At 54.6% G+C, this 25805-nt stretch overlaps 1 protein-coding gene across 2 annotated transcripts in view; it reads left to right on the top strand.

The window, feature by feature from the left end:
• Nucleotides 1-5938: 5938 nt before the first annotated feature.
• The window catches only part of Bahcc1 (BAH domain and coiled-coil containing 1), a 62658-nt gene continuing 42791 nt past the window's right edge, over nt 5939-25805 (top strand). For both annotated transcript variants that reach the window (XM_045158010.1, XM_045158009.1), the window contains exon 1: nt 5939-6116. In XM_045158010.1, coding sequence (XP_045013945.1) covers nt 5939-6116 — 178 coding nt within the window. The remainder of the gene's footprint in view (nt 6117-25805) is intronic.

Genomic DNA, 25805 nt, shown 5'->3' with positions numbered 1-25805 from the left:
GTGCGGGAGATCCCGGTGTCCCCGCCCGCGGTCCCCACCCCAGGTCAGCGCGGCCCGCGGGGGGCCAGGCCGTCCCGGCCGACGGCCCGTTTCCCCTTTCTCTTCAGATTTCTTTGATCCGCGGGCTCTCCGCCGCACCTCGGCTCCTGGGCAGCCAGGGTCGGCCCGCGGGGATCCTGGAAACGGTCCCCGGCATATCTCCTTTCATCAAGCGGCCTTGGGCCGCCTTGAAACCGCGGAGCCAGTAATTGCTTTTTTCAGGAGGCCCTGTGCGGACTGGACAACAGCCAATCAGCGCCTTGTTTACACTCGGTGATTGACAGTCCGCTGGCTGAGTGCCAACCAATCCTGACGATCCTCCAGATGTGGGGGGGGCGCAGAGAAAGAGAGGAAACAACAGATCTTCAGTTTAACTCCTTCGTGTTCGCGCCGGAAACAGAGGAGAAATTTTATGGCATCTCTGTCGGCTCGCAACTAGTTTAAACATCCTTTTTTCACATAGAAAAATAATAAAAATAATGTATTAATCGCCTCTGCTTCTGGAGAACATATACCATTTGAATAGGCAACCAAATTCTAACCGAAATATTTGCTTGTAGAATGTTTTAAAAAGTGATTTGATTCTGATTAGGATAAAGAGAATTGTTCAGAGCCTGTTCTGCATTGTACAACTGGAGGATAGGCAGAATACAGGCGCCGAGAAATGCTATATACGGCTTTCACACCATGACAACCACCCCTAAAATTATCAACTGAGTGTGTTTTAAAAATCTAAAATCAGCCGGGCATGGTGGTGCACGCCTTTAATCCCAACAGAGGCAGAGGTAGGATAGCCATGAGTTCGAGGCCAATCTGAGACTACATAGTGAATTCCAGGTCAGGCTGGGCTAGATAGAGTGAGACCCTACCTCGAAAAACCAAAATTAAAAAAAAATCTAAAATTAAATTTAAAAAGTGTAGTCCCTGTCTTAGCAACAGAGCTTCGGGTTTTGTTTGGGTTGTTGCTTGGTTACGAAGTGTAGCAGGAGATAAAATTCAGAGTCAACAGATAGATGGTTGGAGAGGAAGAAACATCCCCAAGCATGGGGGCAGAGGGAGGGCAGGGCCAGTCAGGCTTTGCTGCAGCCTGTGTGGCCAAGGCTCGGCAAGGGGTGCATATCTCGACACAGGTCCGAGTGGGTGGCAGCCTATAGGACTGGGCAACACGAGGAAGCCTTGGTGTTTGGAGCTGGGTCTACCTGAGCCTAGATTCTGCACCTGACACACATCCCTCGTGTGAAGACAGCATCAGCGTTACGAAGTGTTTCTGCTTCTTCGGCATTCTGTGTACCAAAACCCAAACGTTAGACTAGCTGAATTGAAATTTAAAAAAAAAAATGAAAACTAAAAACAGGTCTCCCCCTGGTTGCGGATACGCGCTGTCCAAGCCCCAGCTCCCTCTCCCGCCCAGCGCCACCACATTCCCATTCAGTAGCTATGATCTGCGCAGAGGAGCTGCGCAGTTGCCGGGCTTGAATTAGGCGCCATCAGGCTTGGTAGTAGCCCTGCTGCTCCCTGATTGGCAGCTCCCTGGCCTGGCGCCAGCCTATTGGGAGGCCTGTTTACGCCGAATGAGTGGCACGAGCTCAGGGCCGTGGAGGGCCGCGCGACCAATCAGCGCGCGGGCAGCTCGGGGCTGAGTGGCACGAGCTTATTAGTATGCAGGGCCCGTGGCTCGCCGCGCCGGGCTGCAGGTTTGAGAGCCGCTCTGGATGGGCTCGCTAGAGTCGTTGTGGAAGCGGTGCATTTACAGTGCAACAGTCAGCACATTGAAAATACCAATAGGAATACAAAACAAAGTCACATTTACTGATTTAATTGTATTGCATTCAATTGTATCCAGGAAACAGCCTCCAGTAAGTAACTGAAATTGCTTTCATTTTTTTGTGCTTTTTTTGTATTTTTATTATTATTTTATATTTTTATTTTGGCTTTGGGGATTTACATTTTTTAGCAAGAGAAATTCAGGAGTGTGATGTTGAGAAATATCTTCCCTTTAAAAACCGTTATAATGTTGAAAAGGCTTTTTTTTTTAAAAAAAATGGATGGACTATATGTGAGTACGATTTTTTTGTATGAAAAATTTATCGATCGGTTTAAAATTCTCCCCGTAATGTGTCCTTGCTTTGCTCTGAGCGCTTGTTGTCTCGATCGACACCCAACATTGAAAATAAATAATCGAGACAGGACAGTCTGCCAGGCTGCGTCGTGCGAAAGCCCGGCGGGTAGCTACGAATGGACAGTAAGCAAGTGCCCAGCTCTGGAGGACCCCTGAGCGAACCCCAGTTATCTGCCACCCCATTCTACTCCCCTCCCCCAGCAGTCTTGGATGGGCCCCGCCCGGTCGCTCCGCACCGCAGCGTAGAGAACGGTGGGTTCTTGGTGGCTACAGCCGCTGTCCAGAGGACTTTCTTGGCCTTAGCTAGTGGACAGAGAGGGGAGGAGTAATGGCGAGGTATTCGGGTTTCGCTTCCCAGAGATTAAGTCTTTTCAGCACATTTCAGGTTTTTTTTTTTTCTCCCGGAGGAGTTGGGGGTGGAGGAGGGGGACCGAATAACCGGGCGTTTTCACTGCGTGCGTTCTAGGCAGCGTGCGGTCTCCGACCTCGGTCCGCACGGCGTGGTCTGCAGGCGGGTGCATCACCCCGCGTGGGGATCCGGTATCACCCAGCTCTCGTTCCTCTCCGGGGTGGGTGGGTGGGCGTTTCGCAGGGAGCGGGATCTGCCAAGGCGCCCGAGCCACCCGCGCCCTCCCTCTGCCTGGCCTGCAGGCCCCACGGCGCCCGCGCTCGCGTGAGACCCGGCGGGAGGGAAGTGGACAGACCTCAGTGCCGGTCCTCAGTTGCAGGCCACAGGGAGACCGGGTTTTTAGACGCAAGAGTTGGAACATAAAGCAAACCCGAAGAAGCCCCCAGATCTCAGAGCATGAGCCACGCTACTAGCTGCATGGGGAGAGGAAAGGTGTCTCCGGGGGTTACGCCCTGCCACCCCGAGGAGGTTTCCCTGGGATCGGTTGGTTGCGAAGTACCCGGGTCCGCGACTCTGGCCGACTCGCGGCCCAGTGCCCGCCGCCACTTTCTGTTTCGTCCTGGGTTAAACCCTGCCTGGGGCCGCGGCGCCGTCCTTCGGGTCCTCTGCGGGTTGGTCTGGGTTTGGGGCGTGGGGAGGTTTCGGAGCCCCGGCACTCGGCGGGTGGTGGCGCCACACTTCCGGGGCCGCGGGTCTCCGAGCTGCTGTCGCGGTGGCTGTGGGTCCTTGTCGCTTCCTGGCTGGCCGGCAGGACTCTCAGGCCCCGGGTGCGCGCAGACCAGACGCGGCGCGGCCGCTCGCCCGCGGGAGTGAACACAAAGAAAAGTCCCTTCCAGTCCAATAAGAAGCGCGGTGGCCGATACCGGCCACATAATCCTCCCCTAGTTTGCTTAAAAATTCTAGCGGGTTACCGAGGAAGGGACAATCGAGCCAGCGATCGGCCCGCAGGGGGTGGAAGAGTAAAACTGCTGCGCGATCTTAAAGCCCGCGTCGCGAGAATCACGACCAGTTCCCACTTTCTCTCCAACTTTGAAATGCCTTACTGGGGTTGGGGGTGTGTGGGGGGGGGGTGGACAAAACAAAAGCACGGCACACACGACTCCCCGGAGGCCGTCGGGAAGTCTTGTACCTCGCTCCCAGCCCCCGACCCCACTCCGGCCCCCGGCGCCTTTGAAGCTGCAGGTTCCTGACCTCCCTCCCCTTCCTTCTCTTCCTTTGTCCTCCGCGGCGCCCTCCGGGGTTCGGGAGGCGCCGTCCTGGGCCAGGGCGCGTAACTCCCCAGCTCGGCCCGGGCGGCCCCTCCCCTGACCCCCAAGCGCCAGCGTCGTTGCAGCCCTGCGCTCTCCCAGCCCCTGCTGCCTGGTGCTCGCTAGGCCGCCAGGCTAGTGATTTGTTGGATCCGGGGAGAGTGACGATCCCGAGGGAAGGGAGCCTCAGACCCCATTGTATGCAGTTTGGAGACAAAGAGAACTCTTTGTGTAGTCCCTTTTATTTACAATGCAAAAGCTCTTCGAATAAATATTAAAAAAAAAGCTTATCAGCTGAGCAAATATGTATTCACTTAATACATTATGTTTTCGGTTATAGATTAAATCAGACACAAAATAGTCTGCAAACACGACATTGTAGGACCCAAAGCATAAAATATAGCAATTTAAAATGGTATTTACGAAATAGAAAACATCTTAATCGCTTTGTTGTCACGGTGGGGTGGCTAAAAAAACCACGTCATTTTCTGCAAAGTTCACAATTGAGAATATCCAGTCTATGCATCTCCCTTCTGTTGGAATTGATACCAAACATTAAAACAATGCTCGTTTAGGAAATTAGTAGGAGACCTATGTGAAATGAAGTAGAGTGAGAGCCTTTGATGGCACGTGCATTGTGGTGAACAGTTTATATCGCTTGCTCCGTTGCTCCTTGCAGAGTTTGAAATTGTCTCCGATTTCGTCTGGGAGTGGATGCTCCTTGGTGGGTGGGGGTAGAAGACAAGGAAGAGGAGGGTTACTTTTAGGCAATCCTGCCAGAGTTGAGGATGAATGATGTAGGACCAGGGTCTGCTGGGACACGGGTAAGGGAGAAGGCTGCTCTGGGCCGGGCCAGGTCCAACCTCCTTCGCTGCAGTGCCGGCCTGAGTGCCACGCGGAAACCAGCTCTAGCTGTGCGATCTCGAGCAGACTCTGAATGGAGAAAATGTCGTGGCCGATTTGAGAGGCCAAGAGAGAACAATTTCTGACTCTCAGAGCCCCCTCCCCCAAAGTCCCCAATCCGAAAGGAAGATCCTGGGCGAATTTGATTGGGGGGCGGGGTGATTGTTTCAGCCTCACCAGGAAGCTCCCAGCTCGGGGACAGCAGGCCAGGCACTGCGGCGTAGCGGCCCAGGTGATGCCCGTGGCGGTTGCGGGACACCTTAGGTTCCTGGGAGCTGGCTTGGGGTTCTGACACAATGCTGGGGGCGGGGGGGCCAGTCCCGTTGGGGCAGCCGGAGGGGGGAGAGAGAAATTCAAAAGAATGGACTGAAAGACGCATGGGGGGATGGGAGAGGGAAGAAAAGGAAGGTTATAAAAAAAAACTCTTGAGTTACAATCAATAAAATTACTCGCTTAATTAGCATGGTTATTCGGTTAAGCGGAATGCAGTAAAAAGATGGACCTCAAAAAGACAGAGAAAAAAAGAGAGCAGGACCCCAGGCCTTTTCCTCCTAGACACCTTTGGGCAGCGGGGGAGGGGAGGGGAGAGGGTGTGCGTGTGAGTGTGTGTGTGTGTGTGTGTGTGCGCGCGCGAGTGTGCGTGATGGCTTCGCAGATTTGGGTTTTTATCACCCAGCGGAGCCAGAAGCCTCTTCGCCACGGCGTCCTCGCCGCAGGGACCCGCAGAGACGAGAAAGAGAAGCTGCGCGCTGCGCGGCCGGGTTGCTTCTGGCTCCTGCACGCCAAGCGTGGCCGGGACGGTGCGTGTGTGCGCGGGGACCCGGGTGCAGGGCGGCCCGACGCGTCAGCGTGTGCGGCACGGAGTCGCGCCGAGCGCTCTCGGACCCGCTGTCCGGTCTGGTCACCGCGCGTTCGGTAGGCGGGGGGCATTCAGCGAGTAGGGCGGGGACCCCCAGGCGAGCCGAGCCCCCGAGTCACCGAGTCTCTTCTACTTGCCTCCGCAGACCATGGACCTGCACGGCGGCCGCCAGCTCGGTGCGCGGCCGCCCGCCGAGAAGCCCAGTCCGCCGGTGTGCTGACGAGCCCCGCCGCCCCTACCACCGGTGAGCCCAGACGCCGCCTCCTCCGCGCCGATCGCGCGCCGCCGGCGCACCGAGCCGCCCCCAGGCCCCGGCCACGCTGCTCCCGGGAGGCGGCGGCGGGCCGGGGCCGGGGCCCGGCATGGATGGCCGCGACTTCGCGCCGCCGCCGCATCTGCTGTCGGAGCGCGGGAGTCTGGGCCACCGCAGCGCCGCGGCCGCCGCGCGCCTCGCCCAGACCGGCCCTGCGGCTCAGCCAGCCGCGCATTTCCAGCCGGGGAAGTACTTCCCGTCGCCGCTGCCCATGGCTTCGCACACAGGTCAGTCCGTGCCCGGCCGGGGAGGGTGCGGGACGTGAGAGTGGAGGGAGCGCCCGCCCGCTCGCCCCTCCGCTCCTGGAACTAGCGGCCGAGCTTTGCTTTCATTTCCTCGCTAGCGGCCGTCTGGAGGCCCGCGCGTCCTGCCCGCGCGCAAGCGGTGCTGGCTGTTCACAGCAGCCTTCCGCGGGTCCCCCGGGGTCTCGTAGGGCAGCCCGAGCCGTCTCCAAAAGCAGCCACCTTCCGCTCCTGGCTACCCTCCCCCCACCCATTCCTGCAGAAGCAAATGCTGTGGAAACCTCTTCTCTGCATTCTGCATTCACCTCGTTAGGACGTTCTGTGGCCGGGACCGCGTGGCGCTTTCTGCGGGGACAGAATGGGTGTGTGGCTGGGGGAGGGGGCCCAGGGTGCGCCCGGTCTGTCCGCGGATTAGTGCTGAGTGCACGGGGCGAGTGCTAATGGGAACCGCTGGTGTAAAACGAGCAAATCCTGTTTCTATATAAAGCCTTGAAGTGTCAGGGCGAGAATGGGTTTGCAGAGGATGTATTTGCTTTAACAAGTGCCTCTGGTATCCTGCTAACGTTAGCCGGACGGAGCGTGGCCGGAATGCAGTCCGCGCTGCCCGTACCCGGGAAGCGCCGCGCACCGCCCCGCTCGGGATTTCGGTGCAGGCGAGTCCGCGCGCTTTTGCTCCAAGAGGAGAGAGTCTGGGTTGTCTCAGCAGGCCCGGACGCCCTCCCGCGTGCAGTCCCCTCCTGTGCCCACCCCGAGGGTCTGTCCTTGGTAAAGTTGACCCAGCCTCTGAAACGTAGATATTAACCACGACGGAGGTCGCGGGAGAAGCGGCAGCCCCCCTGGGGAAGTCACTGGCTGACCGAGGGCGGAGCTGAAGGAACCCGAGGGGACTGCGTGTGGACCTGCTGGGTCACCCTCGCAGGTCGGCTTGCTTTTGTTTATAGTTTATTCTAAACATTAGAAATATTGTTTGCCACTTTTTTTAAGTTTGGCAGTAACAGTTATTATTGCTAGTTTGATGAACTGTGAATACTAATAAAATTATATCTGCTTTAATGGGATTACAATTAGTGTGTGGATTAAAACGGATGGCAAATACGAGGCTAGCAGAGAAAATGTCGGAAGGGAGGGCAGTCAAAAAGAAAAAGCACATTTCCTTAAAAAAAAAAAAACAAAAAAAAACTTGAAATTGCTTAATTACTGAAGAGCCTCCAGCGTTTATTGCCAGAGTGCGCAGCCCTGGGCCTGGGCCTGGGCAACCGGCTCCCTGCGGGGTCAGCCCCACTCTGCCTACTGCCTTCCAGTTGCCACCCTTTCCTCTCTCTTGTCCTTTCTTTTTTCTTCCTCTGTCTTTTTTTTTTTCTCCTCTAAATTTATAACTAGAAAGAGAAAAAGTACTTGCCTGAGCAATTGGTGATTTTAAGATATTTTTCCTTCCTGTGCCTGTAGTTATTAAATGTTTCTTCCCACATCTGCCCTGAGATGCTGCCCACCCAGCTCAGACCCACTGGGGTTCAAGGGAGGGCTCCCCGGGGGCAGAAGCAGTTCCTCAGCTTCCCAACCAGCTCCAGCTTCTGGCAGCAGGCATGTGGCCCCTGCTGGGGTGGGGGGTGGTGCGGCTGAGCTACAGGGTAAGAAATGGAGCCTCTACCTTACCCTCCAATATGCAGTTGCCCTCCAGCCTTGTAGGTCACAGCGGACAGAGAGCAGCGTCTCTGGCTGTGAAGTGTTCGCTGTAGTACCCAGGCTGGCTGGGGCCATCTCTCTCCCGCCCTAGGGAGGCTAGGTCAGACCAGGCCCAATTCTCATCAGTTCACGTCACTGCTGCCTCCTGACCCCACTTACTAGCCCAGGGTCTGGCTAGCTCTCAGCCAGCCGCCATTTCCCCTTTCTGCACTTATTTCCAGACCTAGGTAATACCCAGTCAGGTGGGGACATAGTGAGGTGGCCCAGACCTTTGTCTTGCTCATTCTAACTTGGACCACGTGGTTCTTGGAGAGCAGGCACAGAGGGCTGTGAGAAACTGTACCAGGCCCTGGTCAGTGACAGCAGGCCCTCCCTGTCTTACCCCCTACACACACTGGAGGTTTTAGAGGATGCAGGAGGTCCTTGGGGCTCTCTCTTTTGGGACTGGAGGGCCATGTATACTCTGTTCCTGGAGGCCCCGTTTCCAGCCACCCCCCCCCCAGGACCCAAAAGACCTATTGTGCTTGGAGATGCTGGACCCATCGGTGATGGGAAACCTGCCCAGCCATGTGTGGCGGGAAGCCTTTGCAGTCACTGAGGGCTTGGGTATTAAATTTGTACTTTTTAAAAAGGAATTCTATCTAGGATCCCTGAATAGAGTCTCATTTAGAAAGAAAAAGGTGTGATGATAATAAAGAGTTTGTCTTTGGTTCTCATGTGCACATTTCCAAATGGCCACCTTGGTGGACTCTGTGCCCCTCTCTATGAATGGCCTTGGGCTTGCAGCAGTCCATCTGCCCCTCCCGCCCTGTGATGGAGACTGCCAGGCTGAGAGCAAAATTACTCTCGGGAAGATTCTTCCGGTGCCGGGCATAGGATGCAGCCATCCCAGCCCCAATCCTCAGCTTCCTAGGAGCTTCCTCCTCTTGTGTGGCTGTGGAGCACTCTCCCTGCCTGCCTGGCCAGGCATAGCCTCCTGGGTTGAGGCTCTCCCACTCTGCTCCTCCTTCATTCCCACCCGGTGCTTTCAGTGTCAGCCTGCAGGACCCCAGTGGGGAGGCTGGGCTCCAGGGCTTCTTCCATTGTTTTCCAAAAATGAAAGTGCTGCTAGCTTCACATGCGGGCTGCAGGGTTTTATGGTAAAGTACTGTTCCCTTAACCTTGTCACCAAGAGGTGCCATTAAACTGTTTGGAACCATTATTTTTAGTGCAGTGTTAAATTTTGTCTCTAATACAGATGGTCTGAAGGAGAAGCTGTGAAATTTGGGGGGGGGGGCACAAAAAAAAAGGAAAATCAACATAAACCTACCCAAGATTTCTCATCAGTGTTACTGCCTAAAGCAACTGGGAATCTCGCCTGTCGGCCTCTCCCCTCTCCATGGGAGTGGGTTTAATCAGGAGGCAATGGGGCCTGGGGAGAAGCCCTGGAACCGCTCACACAGCCGCCCTTCCCCCTTTCCGGCTGGGTCAGCTCCTGTCCTGTCCTCCAAGCGTCCCCCCCTAGGGCCAGGGCTCCACCATAGGGGCTATTTTCACATCTTGGTTGGAATTATCTTTTTGATTCCCCTCTGCCCCTTTTGGTCTTGGGGTGTGTGAATCGGCCTGGCCTAGGCTGCCAGGTGCCTGGGCTGAGGGTGTTGGGTTATTCAGGCCTTTTCGGGTGGAAAAATGCCAACCTCCTTCCTGTTAAAAGTGCTGGGAATGGCCAGTCTCAAAAATAAAATAAAATTAAATTAAATTAAAATAAATCACCTAAAACTCCACCCAACCTCATAGATTAAAAAAAAAAAAAAGACAATTTCCTGTGTGAAAAGACCCCATCAAAGGTCCTCCCCCATCATGTAGGTTTTTTGTGTGCGAAGAAAAAAAATACATTTTCGTAAATACCTCATTAACTCCACGGCACGATGGAGTGTCTGCAGCAGTTACCAACATTAAGTAGGTGTGAAAAGAGTTACTTTCTGAGCTTCTACCCATCCTGTTCCATAAGTGACAGAGCTAGACATCAAAGCTGCCGCCGTGCCCAGCGGAGCCGCGGGAATCCGGGAATCTGGCCGCCGCATAGACTGGGCCGGCTGCTGCGGCTGCCCCACCAAAGCTGTTTTTGGAATGTGGGTTTTTCTCAGTGGGGCCTGTGCTGCCACCACGCTGGTTATTCCTATAGGGAGATGCCGAGTTCTCTAGAGGAGTATCCAGGTCACGTGAGCAGTAAGGCACGTTGGTGACCAAGGCTGGAGCAAGCGGGCATGGTGCAGAGAGCACTTCTCCCCCGGAAAACACGGCACCCCCAAACACTCCTCGGCTATTCTTGGAAATCTCCCTCGGCTCCCTGTGAGACAGGGTTCAACAGCCCGCACAGACAGGACAAAACGCATGGGAGGTTGTAAGAATTACATGGATGAGGCTAAAAATACCCCTCAGAAACACACATAAAAAAGCCAAATCCAACAACAGAACGAGCTAAAAATATTCCAGGCTTTGGCAAAGAGCACTGAGTTAAATAAATTATACAAGAGCCATTCATGGGAGCAAGTTGACTTTCTCTCTTACGGGAACTTGGTTCAAGCTAATAAAAATAATAATTTACTAGCCACTGAGCTTTGCGTGAGTTTAAATTTAATTGGTGGGGCTTCTGGCATTTGTCACTTCTTGGCGATTAGTGGGCTTGCCCTGGCCTGGGGTAGTTTGGGGAGGGGGTGCCAAGGCCTTGGGGTCCCAGACAGCAGAGGCATGGACCCCAAGGATCGGGGCTCAGTACTAGGGCAGGATGCCCAGGAGGCCAGAAGAGGAGGGAGGCTGCTGGGGGTTCTTCCAGGAAGACAGAAGGAACAAGCAAAGCTTGGCTATTTTAATTTGATAAATGATCGTACACCTTTAAGAGTGTGTTTTAACAATCGAGATACACTCCAGCAAGTTGATAGGATGTTCGCTGTCAACTTACATATGTCATCAGAGCAGGCTGTGAGCATAAATAACGTGGGAGCTCCAGGGTACTCGCAGCCTCGGAGGGGAGGCAGCAAGCAGGTAGCACCCCTCACCTCACACCCACTCTCGGTCAGTGTCCAGAAGCCCGAGCTAGAGGACAGGGAGGGAGGCGTGGATGTTCCTTTCAACTTGGTGACTGGGTTGGGACCCCTCTTCTCTGAGGAGATCTCCCCACCAAAATGAAAGAACTGGGCTTTTTGTTCGGAAAAAGAACTATGAATACACAGCGAGAGGCTAGAATTAGGCAGCAGACTTTATTGAAATGTAGTTGTTTCCCAGGCATTGTAACCTGCTCTGACATTGGGAACAGTTAGACCCCTTAGCTTTCTCCTTCCCCTTGGCTGTTCTCTAACTTAATACCCCCCTCATCTTGCTGATCTTCCTAACACCCCAAGAACTACATTTCCCAGAATGCCTTAGTTTAGGTACAGAGTCTGAGCCTGGAACCCTCTGAGTCTCTGCACTGGGAATTCCTAAGTACAGATGATAAAGTTTAGCCAGTGCCACTGGGAATCAGTGCTTTCCGGGCAACGGAAAGGAGCTTTGGTGGTCACCCCAGTGCCCCTTTGCCCTTTCTCCTTTGAGGCCTCTGGGCCCTGCCTAGCTTCCTCCCTACCATAAATATCTGAATATAGGTCCCCAGCAATGGATCTGCCTGAACCCTATGCAATGGCTGCCTTGACTATGGAGGCCAAAGTCCTAGGGGAGACTCTTGTACCAACCCCCAGCTTATCTTGCGGCCATGCCCTCCTTCAGAATCACCTTCTTTTTTTGGGAGGATGAGTTTCGAGGTAGGGTCTCACTCTAGCCAGGCTGATCAGGAATTCACTATGTAGTCTCAGGGTGGCCTCGAACTCTGCGATCCTCCTACCTCTGCCTCCTGGGTGCTGGGATTAAAGGCGTGCGCCACCACGCCCGTCTCCAGAATCACCTTCTTGGGGGGTCTCATGTTCCCAACCAAGTCCTGGTGTGGAAGGGAGGGCTCTTGTCTGTGGCACCCTTGGAGAAAGCACCTCCCAGCCTTTCAAGCTGTGGCCCCATTCTGGGCTCCTGATGCCCCCAAGGTTGGCATCTGGAGAGTTCTCAAAGGGATCCAAGCCAGAGCTGCCTCCGGCCCTCTGGTAGTGAGGCTGCTGTCCACCAAAGGCTCTGAAACTCCAGCTCCTAGAAGGGAGGAGGTCTGCTCAGGGTGCTCCTAAGGGGGGCCCAGGTCTCCAGAATGGGTGTGTGTCTCCACACTTTGCAGGCATGCTGTGGCTGGGAACCGGCTTCAGGATTCAGAGCACGTGCCCTGTCTCTTTTGCAAATAGGTGGCTTGCTCTATCTGATGTCCATCCTTTTCTCCTGCCAGGGAACGCCTCCTCTGGGGTTCCAGGTCCCCATTAACCTATGGGACCTCATTCCCCTCCCCCATAGACACAGTGTAACAAACAAACAGAAAAAAAAAAAAAAAAAAAAACAAAATCACAAGCAATATGCAATGCCTAGAAAATCACCTCACAGTCTGGCCTCAAAGGGCCTCCAACATGGGACGGCGCTCCGCTTTGGCTCCGACGCTCTGCCCGCTGACGTTTTTATGGGATAATATACCGTTTAGATCACGCAGGCCTATTTGTCAGTGGGCTGCCCCTGTTTGTCGTAATATATAATATCACTGCCTCCCATGGCCCTGCAAGCAGCTGCCACCGCAGGCACGGGGCATGGGTTCAAAGGGGGTGATGCTAGGTTGGAGGGTACCTAGGCACGAGTTTCAGGGTCAGCCCTGGATATGCAGTGGACCTCAGGCCTGGAGAAGAGATGTATAGTGGCTGTGCTTGGAGCCAGGAGGCTGGCATCCATAGGCAGCGGCTGCTGCAGCTGTCCACACAATTAGGTTCCAGATTCTCTGGAAGGAAGCGTTTCCTTCATTCTGACCTGGGGGAGTGAACAGGTGGGTTGAGCTCCTGCCCCTTCTCCCCTCCCCCACTCTCAACAATGAATCCAGTGTCTGCTGGCAAAGGCTTTGAGGCTGGCTGGAGGTGCTGCCCCTTCTCATGTGTTGGTGGAGGAGCCGCTGTCTGCCTGGAACTGGAAGGAAGGACAATGGAAGCAAGCAGTCCCCCCTTCCACCCTCAGGACTGGGACTCGATTTTCCAGGGGAAAATTCTAGAAACAATGGAGGGCAGTGAGGAATAGGCATGCCTCCAATAGAGGACTCTGAGCAAGCAGGCTGGGACTCTTGAGTGTAAAGAGGGCATGCTTTCTGAGGTGCCCCACCCAGGAGAATGCTTAGCCCTACTAATCAATCAACTAACTGCTATTATTGTGAAGAACCAGGTCCTGCTGGACTTCTTTCTCCCTTTGTTGTTGTTGTTGTTGTTTATACATAGTTCTATTAATTTAGAGACTGAGTACGGGTTGCACCAGGGCCTCCTGCACAGCAGACTCCTGATACACGCACCGCTTTATGCATCTGGCTTTATGTGGGTATTGGGAAATGGAACCTGGGCCATCAGGCTTTGCAAACAAGTGACTTTAACCGCTGGACCATCTCTCTAGCCCTCCCCCTGTTGTTCTGGGGTGGTTCTGGGGTTTGTTTTTCTTGTCCTCTGCAAAGGTTTCTGGGGAGGGGCTACAGGCACTCAGTCTCAGAGCCAGGCCAGGCCCCTCAGCTGCAGCAGCCCTATTAAACAGAGGGGCATGTATGCTGAGGACCAGGGCACTGAGGGAAGAAGGGGGCTGGCAGAGGTGAGTCCAAGAAACCCAATTTTGGGGAGGGGGCACCATGGTGGGCATTGGAGAAGAAGCTGCCCTGTAGGCGGGGGCCACTCTTGGCTTGGTAAGTGTTTCTTGACTCTACAGATAGCTGTGGCACAGCCCCGTCCTTGGCCAGAGACCCGTCAGACTTCATACCTTGATATGTCTTCCCAGTGGTGAACATGGGAGGCACACATGTGCCCACCATGAACAGACAGACGTGGCAGTTCTCACCTGCTTACTGTGTGCACAGTTTGGGCAGGTCCTCCTACCCACACTCAGAGATGTGAGTGTGCACTCACACTGGCGCTGGCTCTCTGTGTCCTTCAGAGAGCCACACTTCCACAGCTCTCGCAGAGCTGCTCAAGCGCAACGGAATGGGGACTCCTCCTTAGGGTCTCTCCTATCACCCGCTCTGCCCTCTGGCTCCTGGCACCTGATGGAGGGAGCAGAGCTGCAGGCCCCACGACCCTCTGTGGCACCAATCAGGGCTTCCCCAAGCGTGCCTTGGGAGCTGCTACCTCTTCAGTATGCTGTGCATCTCCCATGAGCTTTCCCTGAACGTGGCCTTGCCCTTTCCTCAGTTCCTGCTTTACACAAAGATGTTCCCTCATTGAGTTCAGTCCAAACACACCGAGCCAGTCTGTGCCCTGCATCAAGTGTCTGATCACTACTGGACCTGGAAACACTATCCAAGGCCTAGCTCAGCTTTACCCCCCCCCCCTTGGGGTTTCTACCCCAGCCCCTCAGGCCAGCTCTCTTTGGCTGTGGCCACTGGACAACTCCTTGTACCCCTGCCTCCCCACCCTTTTTTTCGAAGTAAGGTCTCACTCTATCTCAGACTGACCTGGCATTCATTCTGTAGTTTCAGGCTGGCCTCCAACTCACAGAAATCCTCCTACATCTGCCTCCTGAGTGCTGGGATTAAAGGCATGTGCTACCATGCCCGGCCGCCTGCCGTCTTGTTTCTCCTATCCCTAAAGGTTCCAAATACTCAGCCACCTGCACCCCCTTCTCGGCTGTACCTAAATGTCTTCTTTGTCTTACGTCTGTCCCTCCTGAGGCCACCTCCCTTTCTAGGTGGTCCTAAGCCAGTATCCTGGCCCATATCCAGAGGTTCTGATTCACAGTGGGTCCCAAGTTCTGATGACACACACTTTCAGAGCCCGCCCGTGGTTTGGATATAGAACTAGGTGGAGTATGGCAGACCTCAGGCCTCCTGACCTTCACCATGTGTGCCACCTTCCCACAAGGAGACCTCCCTCACCTTCCAGGTCCTCTGCCCAGCTAAAGATTTCCTGGGCAGCGGGGCCTCCTGGACTAGCCAAAATTCCCACCCCGTTCATCATCAACATTATTATTTTTGTGTTTTTGTTTTGTTTTGTTTTTTTTCACAGTAGGGTTTCACTCTAGCTCAGGCTGACCTGGAATTCACTATGTGGTCTCAGATGGCCTCGAACTCAGGGTGATCCTCCTACCTCTGCCTCCCGAGTGCTGGGATTAAAGGGGTGCGCCACCACGCCCGGATACTATTTTTGGTTTTTGAGGTAGGGTCTCATTCTAGCCTAGAGTTGACCTAGAATTCGCTCTGTAGTCAGGCTGGCCCGGAACTCAAGCGATCCTCCTTACCGCTTTCTCCCAAGTGCTGGGATTAAAGGCTTGCGCCACCATGTTCGGACTCATGACTGTTGCACCCTGACTCCCTACTCAGCGCGGGTAGGCCAGTGCTGAGCTTCCTACCTCCTGTACCTCCCAGGACTGGGCCACACCATCTACTGATATTTCTTTTCCTCAAGTCACCAAGGGTACAGAGGCGGAGCTTTCCATGTGTGATTCTATATGCTTGGCTGTGAGGGTTGCACAGCTGAGGGGAGCTTTTCCCTTACTGGAAAAGAAGGAAGATACATGACAAAAACAGAAAACTTAAGTCAGAAGAAAAGTCAAGAGTCCAGGGCTCAAATTGGCCTCCAATTCTGGCCCCACTGTTAAAGATCCAGGGAACATGTGACTTCTTGCTGGCAGTGTCCTGTGGAGGTACCCTCCTGCCTGGGGCCAGGTCAGTGTCCTCCTTTACCTTATAAGCATCTCCAGTGGCTTTCAGAGGTTCCTAGATCAGGTGCCTAAGCAGGTTGTCAGATCCCACAGTGTTGTCCTGTTGGAGCCTCTCAGAGGCTGGGGACGGGGGGGGGGGGGGGGGGGGGGGGGGGGCAGTACAGCCCAACAACATAGGCTGGAGCCCAGAAAAGGACCCTGGAGAGACACACCCCACTGTGCTGCCACCAAAGAGGGGTGTGGTAGGGGAACACTTCCTACTTCCTATCTGTCTCCAGTCCCAGCAGGCACTTCAGGTGGCTCCCTAAAGGTCCCATGGCATTCTATGTAGACCAGGACTCCAAAGTTAGGGGGGGAAATACAGTGTAGGCAAGTAAGGATGTACCCTGGGAAGAGCTGCACCCCTTTTCCATGGTGGCCAGCATGTTATGGCAAGTTTGATATGACTGGCATGGGTGGGGGAACACAACTTGCCCTGGGACTCTGGTTAGTGTGGGATGTTCCAGGCGGTGACCTGGGGGAAATCTCTGTACCTGTAGGTGGACCTCAGGGTATGGGGGCCCTTTGTGGACTGCAGGGAAATGTCACCCTAGGATCTTGGGACAGGAGGGGCCCAATGTCCCAGACTCAAGGCAGGCTTGCTTTCTGGGATGGGGGAGGCTGAAAATCAAACCTGGGCTTCCCGAGACCCAGGGTGGATATGGCCTGGGCACAAGTCTTCAGTGTAGATCAGTGTAGGACACTTTCAGAGCCTGTATCTCATCTTACCTTGCTGGTGTGCATGTGGACAGAGCCAGTGGGGTTGTGAGCCTTCCCTCAATGCCTAGGAGTGAGCATGGGTTCCCTAGGCTAAGTGTGCACAGTAAAGTTTCAGCTTGCAATGAGTGTGCCCAGTGCGCCCAAGGAGGACTTCCTGGCCCCAGGGTGAGCAGCCCTCGGCCCGCTCCCCTTCTCTGCAGCCCCCGTGTCCGACCGTGGCAGACAGCAGCATGACACCTCTGGGCAGTCCAGGCCACTGAGGGTGAGGCTTAGGGAGGACATGTGGGCTAAAAGACCCTCAAGACCGTGGGTAGAGTCGAGTCACCCAGCCTCCAAGAATTGTCGCCTAGTGGGGAGGAAGGTTCTTTGAAGTCAGTGGCCAACTGGCCGGCCTTCCCTCCTTCCTTCATTCCTGGAGACTCTTCCCCACTCAGCCCATCACCATGTAACCTATGACTATCCCTAAACCTCAGAACAAGGGGTGCTTCTAGCTATTCAGAAAAGATGCATGGTGGCCTAGGGTGATGGCGGGTTTGGCTGGGATGCCAAGCATCCTAGACTTCAGGCTCTTGCTTTGCAGAGTCTCATCCCCAGCTTACACATCTCAGCAAGGTCCTTTCCAACAAATCCCTTCACTACCCTTTCCCCTGCAGGCCTAGTTACTCTTCCCTTCCATGTTAGCTGTCACCGTCACTGTCTTGGAACCTGTACTCAAGGCCGGTCCAGTGCAGGAAGGACTTGCACTCAACCTGCTGTGGCCCAGACCCATTGCCTGATCCATCTCTCTTGGCTCCCAGGGCAGGTAGGAGGTAGCGCTGAGGCCCTTGTGTGGCCCTAGTGAGGACTAGACAAGAAGTCTTAGGAGGAAGGATAGCATGCCCCCTCGCCCCTGTCCTTGGCTTGTGAGCCAGCTCTGGAGTACGTGACCTGCTTGCCCTATACCCCCAGGAGAAGAGGCCTGACTCCGTGACCCTCAGGCTCTGCCAGGCCACACAACAAGTCAATCGCTCTTGTCCAGTGAGTCTTACTGTGCACTCCGTCACCCCAGGCCAGCAGCTCACCTCATGGGTAGTTTGCCTGGAAGCCAATCCCCTTCTTCAGACTTTTTACATTCCTTTGAGTATCCTAAAAATAAACTTTTAATTTGCTTTAAATTGATATTAAAATTAAATCTCAATTAAATTATGATGCATCTTTAGGCTAACCCTGAAAAAACCCTTAACGTGTCTGAACTTAGATAAAACTAGGAAAATTGGAAAACCATACACAAGGCCACTCCGGTCCTTCATAACACATAGCAGATCTGGTAGCAAGTAGTAAGAACCCAGGGTCGCTGAAGGGAGGTGAGCAGGGGAAAATCTCCATCACATGGGAGCCCACAAAGGCAGGGCTTCGAGGATGTCAGGGACCCTGAGGACTTGCTGGCTGGGGCAGGATTCAGAGTGGCTTCACACCTAAATCTGCACTTCTGACTTCTTTTTTGTTTTGTTTGTTTTTTGAGGTAGGGTCTCACTCTGGCGCAGACTGACCAGAAATTCACTATGTAGTCTCAGGATATCCTCGAACTCACAGCAATCCTCCTATCTCTGGCTCCCTAGTGCTGGGATTAAAGACGCGTGCCACCACACCCGGCTTGCACTTCTGACTTCTAAATAGGTCTGTCCCCCTGGGCCTCCCTTTTCCTTCCACGTCTGCTCTGGGCCTCCCCATCAACACTGAACTATCGCCACGGGTCTCTCTCTTCTCTGTGTGTTCATTAGCTATTGCGAGGTGTCAGATTATCCTCAAAGTCGGCAAGTATTTAATATTTCGGATTCTGTGGGTCAGGAATCTGGGACGTGGAGTGGGATAGAGCCACAGGCTTCACTTTGTTTCTCACCTCCAGGCCATCAGACAACACTCAGCCCACAGTGGTTTTGCTCAGAGTAGGCAAGAGAGGGCGAGTGTGATGGAACCCACAGTCCTTCTGCCAACGCCCTGGCGGCTCCTTGCTTTTGCCACCTCCTAGCTATACAAGCAGTCTGGATCCCGACTGTGCTCAGAGAGGGGAGTTACAAAAGGGCAAAAGCCAGGCGCCACTGGGGGCCATCCCATGGCGGTAGCTGCCCAGTGTTCCTGCAGCCTGAACTTCTCTGGCCTCTGGCTGCTGGCCGGGCAGAGACCTCATCTTAGGGGTTCGTTCCTCTGATCTTCCTCCTAGCTAAGTCCAAGCCCCAGCATTACCAAACCTCCCTTCCTCTCTCTCAGCCTTGTCCCTTCTTGTGTCCAGCTCTGTCCCTGGACACAATCGCCAGAGCTAAGCCATACACATCCTTCTCTCGGCTTTTCTGCCCCAGTCTCCAGACCTGCTGCACAGTCCAGTGGGGTTGCTGTGCAGGCTCCCCCACCACCCCCGACATGTGTGGTCCTGCCATTGGTAGGACACCACTTCCCCCTGCAGAGCCAGAAGTCTGAGCCCCATGGGAAGCCCACTCTTAGCTGTGCCTTCAGCTCATGGAGTAGGTTGGCTGCATCACCACTTAGGGGGCTGTGTGGGGTCCAGTGAGAGCCGAGGCTTCCGGTTAGGGAGCTTGGGCTACTGATGGATTCCTGGACCTGCAGGGTGGTCCTGGGGAAAATGGCTGGCTCCGGTGCTGTATGGGCGTTCAGAAACTAATGAGAGCTGGAGAGATGGCTTAGCAGTTAGAGCACTTGCCTGCAAAGCCAAAGGACCCAAGTTTGATTCCCCAGAACCCACATAAGCCAGATTCACAAGGTGACACATGCTTCTGGAGTTCATTAACAGTGGCTGAAGGCCCTGGATTGATTTCTCTCTCCCTCTCCCTCTCTCTCTCTCTCTCTCTCTCTCTCTTCCCCACTCTCAAATAAAACTAATAGAATAAATTCTAAAAAAGAAAAACATTGTCTAATGAATGAGCTGAGGTAGGATTTCACTTTCTGGAAGGTGTGCAGGGCTTGCTTTGTGGAGTGGACAGCAAGGGTTCACACCCTCTGATCTGGTCACTGTTTCCTCTAGCCTTCCCTGTGCCAACTGTATGCCCAAGTGGGGTCAGTGGGTACCTGGCCTGGCCCACCCAACCTGGGTGCTCTCCGAGCCTCCACAGAGTAGGCAGCTGGCTGTCATCTGGGGCTAGACCAGGCTGGTCTGAGAGTCACCATCATCTGGGTCGTGGGGGGTCCAAGAACTTATTCTGACTAGCAGTCCCCGCTGAAGACCAGCTGTGTGCCTTCACCCTCCAGGGACAGGGCATAGATCTGCCCTGGAGCAGCTCTGGCCCAGGATGGCAGGGGCTTAGTGAGATCATTTGCTTGCCTGGTACTCATATCTGGGGCAAGGAGGAAGCTCCTCTTGCTGTCCTAACTCTGGTCACCTTTTATTCAGCTTGCATTTGTCTGCTGAGGGTGGGGCCCAGTACATGGATGAGCCACCAGCCTTTCTGCTGGTGTGTTTGTGTGTGCGTGCGTGTGTGTGTGTGTGTGCATGGAAAGACCAGAGGTCAATGTCAAGTATCTAATTATAGGTGTGCGCTGCCAGACCCAGCTTTTTTGTTTGTTTTTTGAGGTAGGGTCTTGCTTTAGCTCAGGCTGACCTGGAATTCACTATGGAGTCTCAGGCTGGCCTCGAACTCACAGCAATCCTCCTACCTCAGCCTCCCGAGTGCTGGGACTAAAGGTGTGCGCCACCACGCCCAGCAACACCCAGCTTTTTTACATGGGTTCTGGGGATCTGAACTCAGCTCTTCATGCTTTTGCAACAGGTTCTTTACCCGCTGAGCCATCTCCTCAGCCCCCTGCTGGATCTTCTCTCTATCAGGTCTCCTGCTGGAGTCCACCAAGCCTCTCAGGCTGGTACCCTCACCTGGCTATCCTGGGACTGCCTTTCAGTGGGGTACAACATCCCTGCCCCAGAAACCCCCTCACTTGTCTCCCCAGAGTCCTAAGAACCACTGTATTTCTACCTTGCATTGGGGTCTGCTTTTCCCTCATGGCTGTCCTCAGGTTACGCTGAGGCACTGAAGGAGCAAGAGCAGGTGGTCTACCACTGAGATGCTCCCAGAGAATGTCCCCTGCCCCAGAAAGCAACGACCTGAGGACACCCCTCCCCTTGGGGTGGGAAAGATCAAGGCAGGGAACACAGCCTGGACGCTTTAATCCTTAGCTTCACTGTGTTTCCCTGGCCTCACCAGGCCCCTGTGTCCCCATTAGAAGCCATTGCAAGACATCCTGGGCCTCTGAGAAAGGGCTCATTTTGGGCTTACAGACTGCCACAATGTCCCCAGGGGTGGAGCAGTCCCCACCTCTCCTTGGCTCCTTGGCACAGTGATGCAATCTTGCTGAGAAATGGCCATCATTTCATGGTGATTGGATCTCCAAGCCCCTATATGTCCCTTCCTTCCAAGCCAGTCAAGTTCCACAAAGTGTTTCAGCCTTTAATATGTACATGTTCATATACATACATATATGTATACATATACATATGTATACGTAACCCAGCTCTTGTCCTGGGTGTGCTTACTACTCTGTACTTTGGCAGGAGCTCTGTCCTTCCCTCCTCAGGCCTCACCTTCCAGGGAACCCAGGTGTGCAGGCACCCAAGGCTGGGAGGACTTTTCTGGAAGTCATGACCTGTCCCTGAGGAGAAAGAGTACTAGAGTCAGGCTGCCTCAGTTTCCCTCTGGCCTTCTACTATCTGGGTAGGGTACAAGGTACCCAAATTTCCTATTCTTTCCCAACTCTCTCCTGCTCCCCTCTTCAACCAAATCTTGGGGTCCTTATACCCTGGACCTAATAGCTACCAGTGGACCAAGTGTCGTAAGAGACAGATCCAGCCTGGTCTCCTGGATGTGCAATGGAGGACTGAGTGGAGAGTCCCACAATGGTGGGAAATTCCAGGGAAGGGCCCTTTTTAAAAATAGTTTTTATTTTTATTTATTTATTTATTTATTTATTTATTTATTTATTTATTTATTTATTTATTTATGAGAAGAGAGGGCTGGAGCGATGGCTTAGCAGTTAAGGCATTTGCCTGCAAAGCCAAAGGACCTTGGTTCAATTCCCCAGGACCCATGTAAGCCAGATGCACAAGGTGGCAGATGCATCTGGAGTTTGTTTGCAGTGGCTGGAGGCCCTGGTGTGCCCATTATCTCTCTCTCCCTCTCCCTGCCCCTTTCTCTCTGACTCTCTCATATAAATAAATTAAATTAAAAAAAAAGAAGAGGCAGATAGAGAATAGATATGCCAGGGCCTCCAGCCACTGCATACAAACTCCAGATATGTGTGCCACCTTGTGCATCTGGCTTACTTGGGCACTGGGGACTCAAACCTGGGTCCTTACTTAGGCTTTGCAGGCAGGCACCTTAACTAATAAGTCATCTCTCCAGCCTGAAGGGCCCTTTTTTAGGAAGGGGCCAAGTGGGGCTTTTCAGAGGGGGCTGGGCTGGACGTGAAGTGGGCCTTTAGAAACTGAGTGTGGGAAGGGTGCCCTTGAGCTCCCTCCAAAAGCACGGCACACCGAGACACAGCATGCTGGGAGCCAACCTCACCTAAAGCATTTAGCTGGGAAATGATGGGATGCTGGCTCTAGGCAGAGGGGCTCAGGGTGCCTTTGTGTCCCTGCAAGACCCAGTGTCCCTTAAGCCCCAAGAGTGCTATAACAGTGCCAGGCCGGGTACTTTCCTTTTCAGGGAACAGGACAGCCAAGTCCTGTGGCCAGCTGGAGCCCTCCCAGCCCAGCATGGCAGCTAACTCAGGGCCACAGGCAGTGGCCGCCATGTGTCTGGCTGTCCTTGCTGCTATACTGCCTGCTTAAGCCTGCTGACACAGGGCAGGTGTACCCCGCAGGGGTGCCAGGGGCCGGGGGGGGGGGTGCGGCCTGTGGGCCTGAGCCTTGTTAGATGTTGTAGGTCCTCAGCTCCTCCAGGCACAGGCAAGACATCAAGCTCTCAGCCTTACTGCTTGACCTGGGGCATCACGGGAGGGCACTACTTAGAGGCGACAGCTGCCCTTCCTCATCTCTAGTAAACGTGGTGCTTCCCATTCTTGAAGTCACTGGCAGCGGCCCGGGGAGGAGTCATGCGCTCACTTTGCTGCTGCGGTAAAGGGGTTTGGGGGCCTGACCTGGGCAGGAAGGCCGGGGTCGGGGTGTGTACCCAGCTCTAAGTGCCCTGGAAACAACCTCTGCGCCCACAGGACTGTGATGCTGGCAAGAGGGCCCATCCAGGGGGAGGTATAGCACAAAATACCCGCTGCTCCCGGGCCAGGCATGGGTGGACACCCAGTGGGGACAAGGGGTGGCAGGAGAGGCGCTGGGAGATGAAGACCGAAGCTGACGTTGGCAGCAGGGACGTAGAGTGCCCCTTTGTCCCCGCAGCGCTGTGGGCCTGGGGTTGTGGCTACCCACAGAACCATTACAGGCTGGCAGTGGGCCAAGGTGCCAGGCTTGTGTCACAGAGACTGTGGGCCTCACACCTCCGGGCAGGCCAGGTCAGGAAATGTGGGGTGGAGGAACCATAAGGGAGGGGGTCATGTAGAGGGATGGGGGCTGCCCCTAGGTAGCCTCAGGCCTTTGTTTCCCTCCACTTCTTTAAGTTCTGTCTTCCCTGTCCCTCGAGCCTCCACCCTGTGAAGCCTATGTGGGGATGAGGGAGGGGAGGCTGAAGGTGCTATGGCTGGTCCATCTGGCAGGCAAGGAAGTCCAGCCAGCAGGGTGAGGTCCCTACCCGCAACGTTGAGCTAGGGCGCGTGAAAGTCTCCATGGACTCAGTTCCACCGAGGTCCATCCTGCAGGTAGCACTGCCGAGAGAGGGCCTCTGTCCTATTCAGCTCTCCTTAGTCCTTCTCCCTGCCCACAACTGAGGCAGGGCACAGCTGGAGGCCTAGATGAGGGGCCAGATGTAGGAGAGTAGAGTGGATGCCCATAGCTAAGACTAAAGCCCACCAGCTCTGCCCATGGGGCCAACTGCTTCTCTGAAGAGACTCCCAGGCTGATGTGTGTGTGTGTGCACACTGGTACGTGTGTGTATAGATCCCTAGTGTTAGTGTACACGTTTGCATGTGTGTGAGTGTGTAAGTGGGCATGCACGTGTGACCCTGTGTGGGAATGTTCATGACTGCGTATTGTATGTGTACAGGGCCTGACGTCTGTACCAAGGCGGCTCAGTTCCAAGCAGTGGGCAGGGAAGCGCCTTCAGCATGTGCGTGGGGGGCTGTCAGAGTGGTGCTGACCAGCTCTGGTCACCTTCCCACGCCCTGCCGTACATCCCAGCGCTCTCGGAGGTCCTGGCCACCCTCCTGAAGGTTTAGAAGGTGTGAAAAATAGGAAGAGAGGGAAGGTGCCCCTGCCCCTTCTGCAGCCTCAATACCCGTCTGCCTGCCCGCCCCGGGACATTCTGAGTCACTCTGGGAAGGAGTCCAGGGCCTCCCCAGTAGGGAGCCTTAGCCACCCCACCCCTTATCCTAGCCAAAGGGCTAAATTTACTTTTTTAATAAGAACCAGACTTATATCCGATTTTCCTTTTCTTTTATTAGTTCTGGGCTGTCGGTTGGGCCTGTCCCCTGTCATCATTGCCTCCCAGCCTTTTCCATGGTTGCCTGGTGAGTGGCTCAGCAACCACAGAGCTTTCCTATTATGGCCTGAGAGTGGCTTCCTTTGGGCCAGTGGGGACTTCCGGAAGGTTCTCTTGGACCAGCCAAGGGGCTTCCCGGGTGAGGTGATCTTCCCAGGCCACCCACCCCACTATGTCCCAGGGAAGGGCCAAGCCCAACGCCCACTGCTCAGCATTCTTGGCTTCCCCTCCAGCCCTCACTCCAGGCTATGCTTCCAGGCCCTTCCGCCCTGCTTCACTCCCCTCCTTCCCCCTGTTCCTTTCCCTGGGTCTGCTTTCGCCTCCACTTTTCCCGCAGCTGCCTTCACAGAGCTGGGCCATGGCTCTCAGGGTGTGATGGACCCATGGGGGTTCGGTGCCCTCAGACACTGCCAGGACTATGAGGGCAGAAGGGGTGGCTCAGAGATGCCAGGAACAGAGCTGCAGACTGACACCTGCTGGCAGTGGATTTGAAGTTGGGGTGGGTACTCCCCAGACTGGGCTGGCCCATGGCCAGCAGGATTAGAAAAGAGGAGATTGGAGTCTGAGGAGGGCCAGGTCCTGCTTCTCCAGAAAAGAAGGCTCTCCAGAGTCCTCCTGAGTCCAGAGACTGCCTTCAGGGCTGGGGTCTTCCTAACCCAGGAGACATGGCTGGAAAGCCATGCTGGTCAAAGGTCTTGGAGCTATATAGTCTGAGACCCACTTGACTTGAATCTAGAGCTTGGTGGTCTTCCCTACCACAAGCAGCACAGCCTGATGCGCCCCTCCTCCAGGAGCTTGGACCAGTCATGCTTGACTCTTAAGCAGCTTTTTGGAGAACCTGCCCAATCTGTGTGCCTGAGAGATTGCTAAGGCTTGTATGCCCATAGCCACACACCCTAGACATGTGTGCACATTCGTGGCCATAGATGACACACACTTAGAGACACACCCTGAATGTGTTCTCATACGATCCATGTGCTCTACCAGGTTTGCAGCACACCTTCCCCACATCATCTGGTGCTGGGGCAACCGAGTGACCCCAGCAGATGGGAGCTCAGTGGTCTGGGAATGTTCACAGCGCACCCTGCGGTAGCCTGTGGTAAGGCTCCTAAGCCCCATTCTCCAGCAGTTTCCAGTTTCCTAGTGGGTAGAGGGTCTGAGTGGCTGTTTGCACGAGCACTGGGCATCTCCATCCTTGGCTCCTCCTTCTCCTCCACTTGGCCAACTAGAGGGTCAGATACCATCCAGCCTCCCACAGACTGCCCTAGAGCCTTACCCTCGCCCCCTATCTAAAGTCCTTGCTGGAAGATCAGCCTGGAAGATCGGTTCTCCCTGGGGTTCCTGGAATGAGAGGAATGTGGGGTGGGGCAAAGGGGCTGTCTTTCCTTCCTCCTCTACTCCCTCTGGGCTTTGGCTTTGTATGGGAGGGGAGCACCCCCTCTCCACACACACACCCAGCCAGGATGTCCAACACTCCATTCTCAGCCACTCTTGGTGTCCCTTGGGGGGAGGCTAAGGGCCAGTTTCTGGGCCAAGCATCCCCACTGCTGGGGCAGCCTTTCAGGGGCCCGGGGGAGGCAAAGCCGGAAGCGGGTGCCGGGGGAAGAGGGGAGCCTGAATAGTTGTAAGCTGGAGGGTGGGAGCTGGTGCAGGCAGTGGGTGCAGCCGCCAGACACAAAGCCAAGGAGGTCCGTGCCAGGAGCCCGTCAGCTGGGCTTCCGGAAGCGACAGGAGCGCTGAGAGCCTGGGAAGGGACTTTCTTTTCGGGAGCTTGCCGCCATCTCAGTGAGCCATGTTTTTTTTTTTTTTTTTTTAACAACCCATTTCACAGTTTCCAGAAAAGGAGGACGCTGTCTGAGTGGCTCACTTAACTCAAAACAAATGCTTGTTCCCT

Source organism: Jaculus jaculus, chromosome 9 (genome assembly GCF_020740685.1).
Source record: "Jaculus jaculus isolate mJacJac1 chromosome 9, mJacJac1.mat.Y.cur, whole genome shotgun sequence".
NCBI classification, from domain to species: domain Eukaryota; kingdom Metazoa; phylum Chordata; class Mammalia; order Rodentia; family Dipodidae; genus Jaculus; species Jaculus jaculus.
This window is presented reverse-complemented; position numbering and strand designations above follow the sequence as displayed.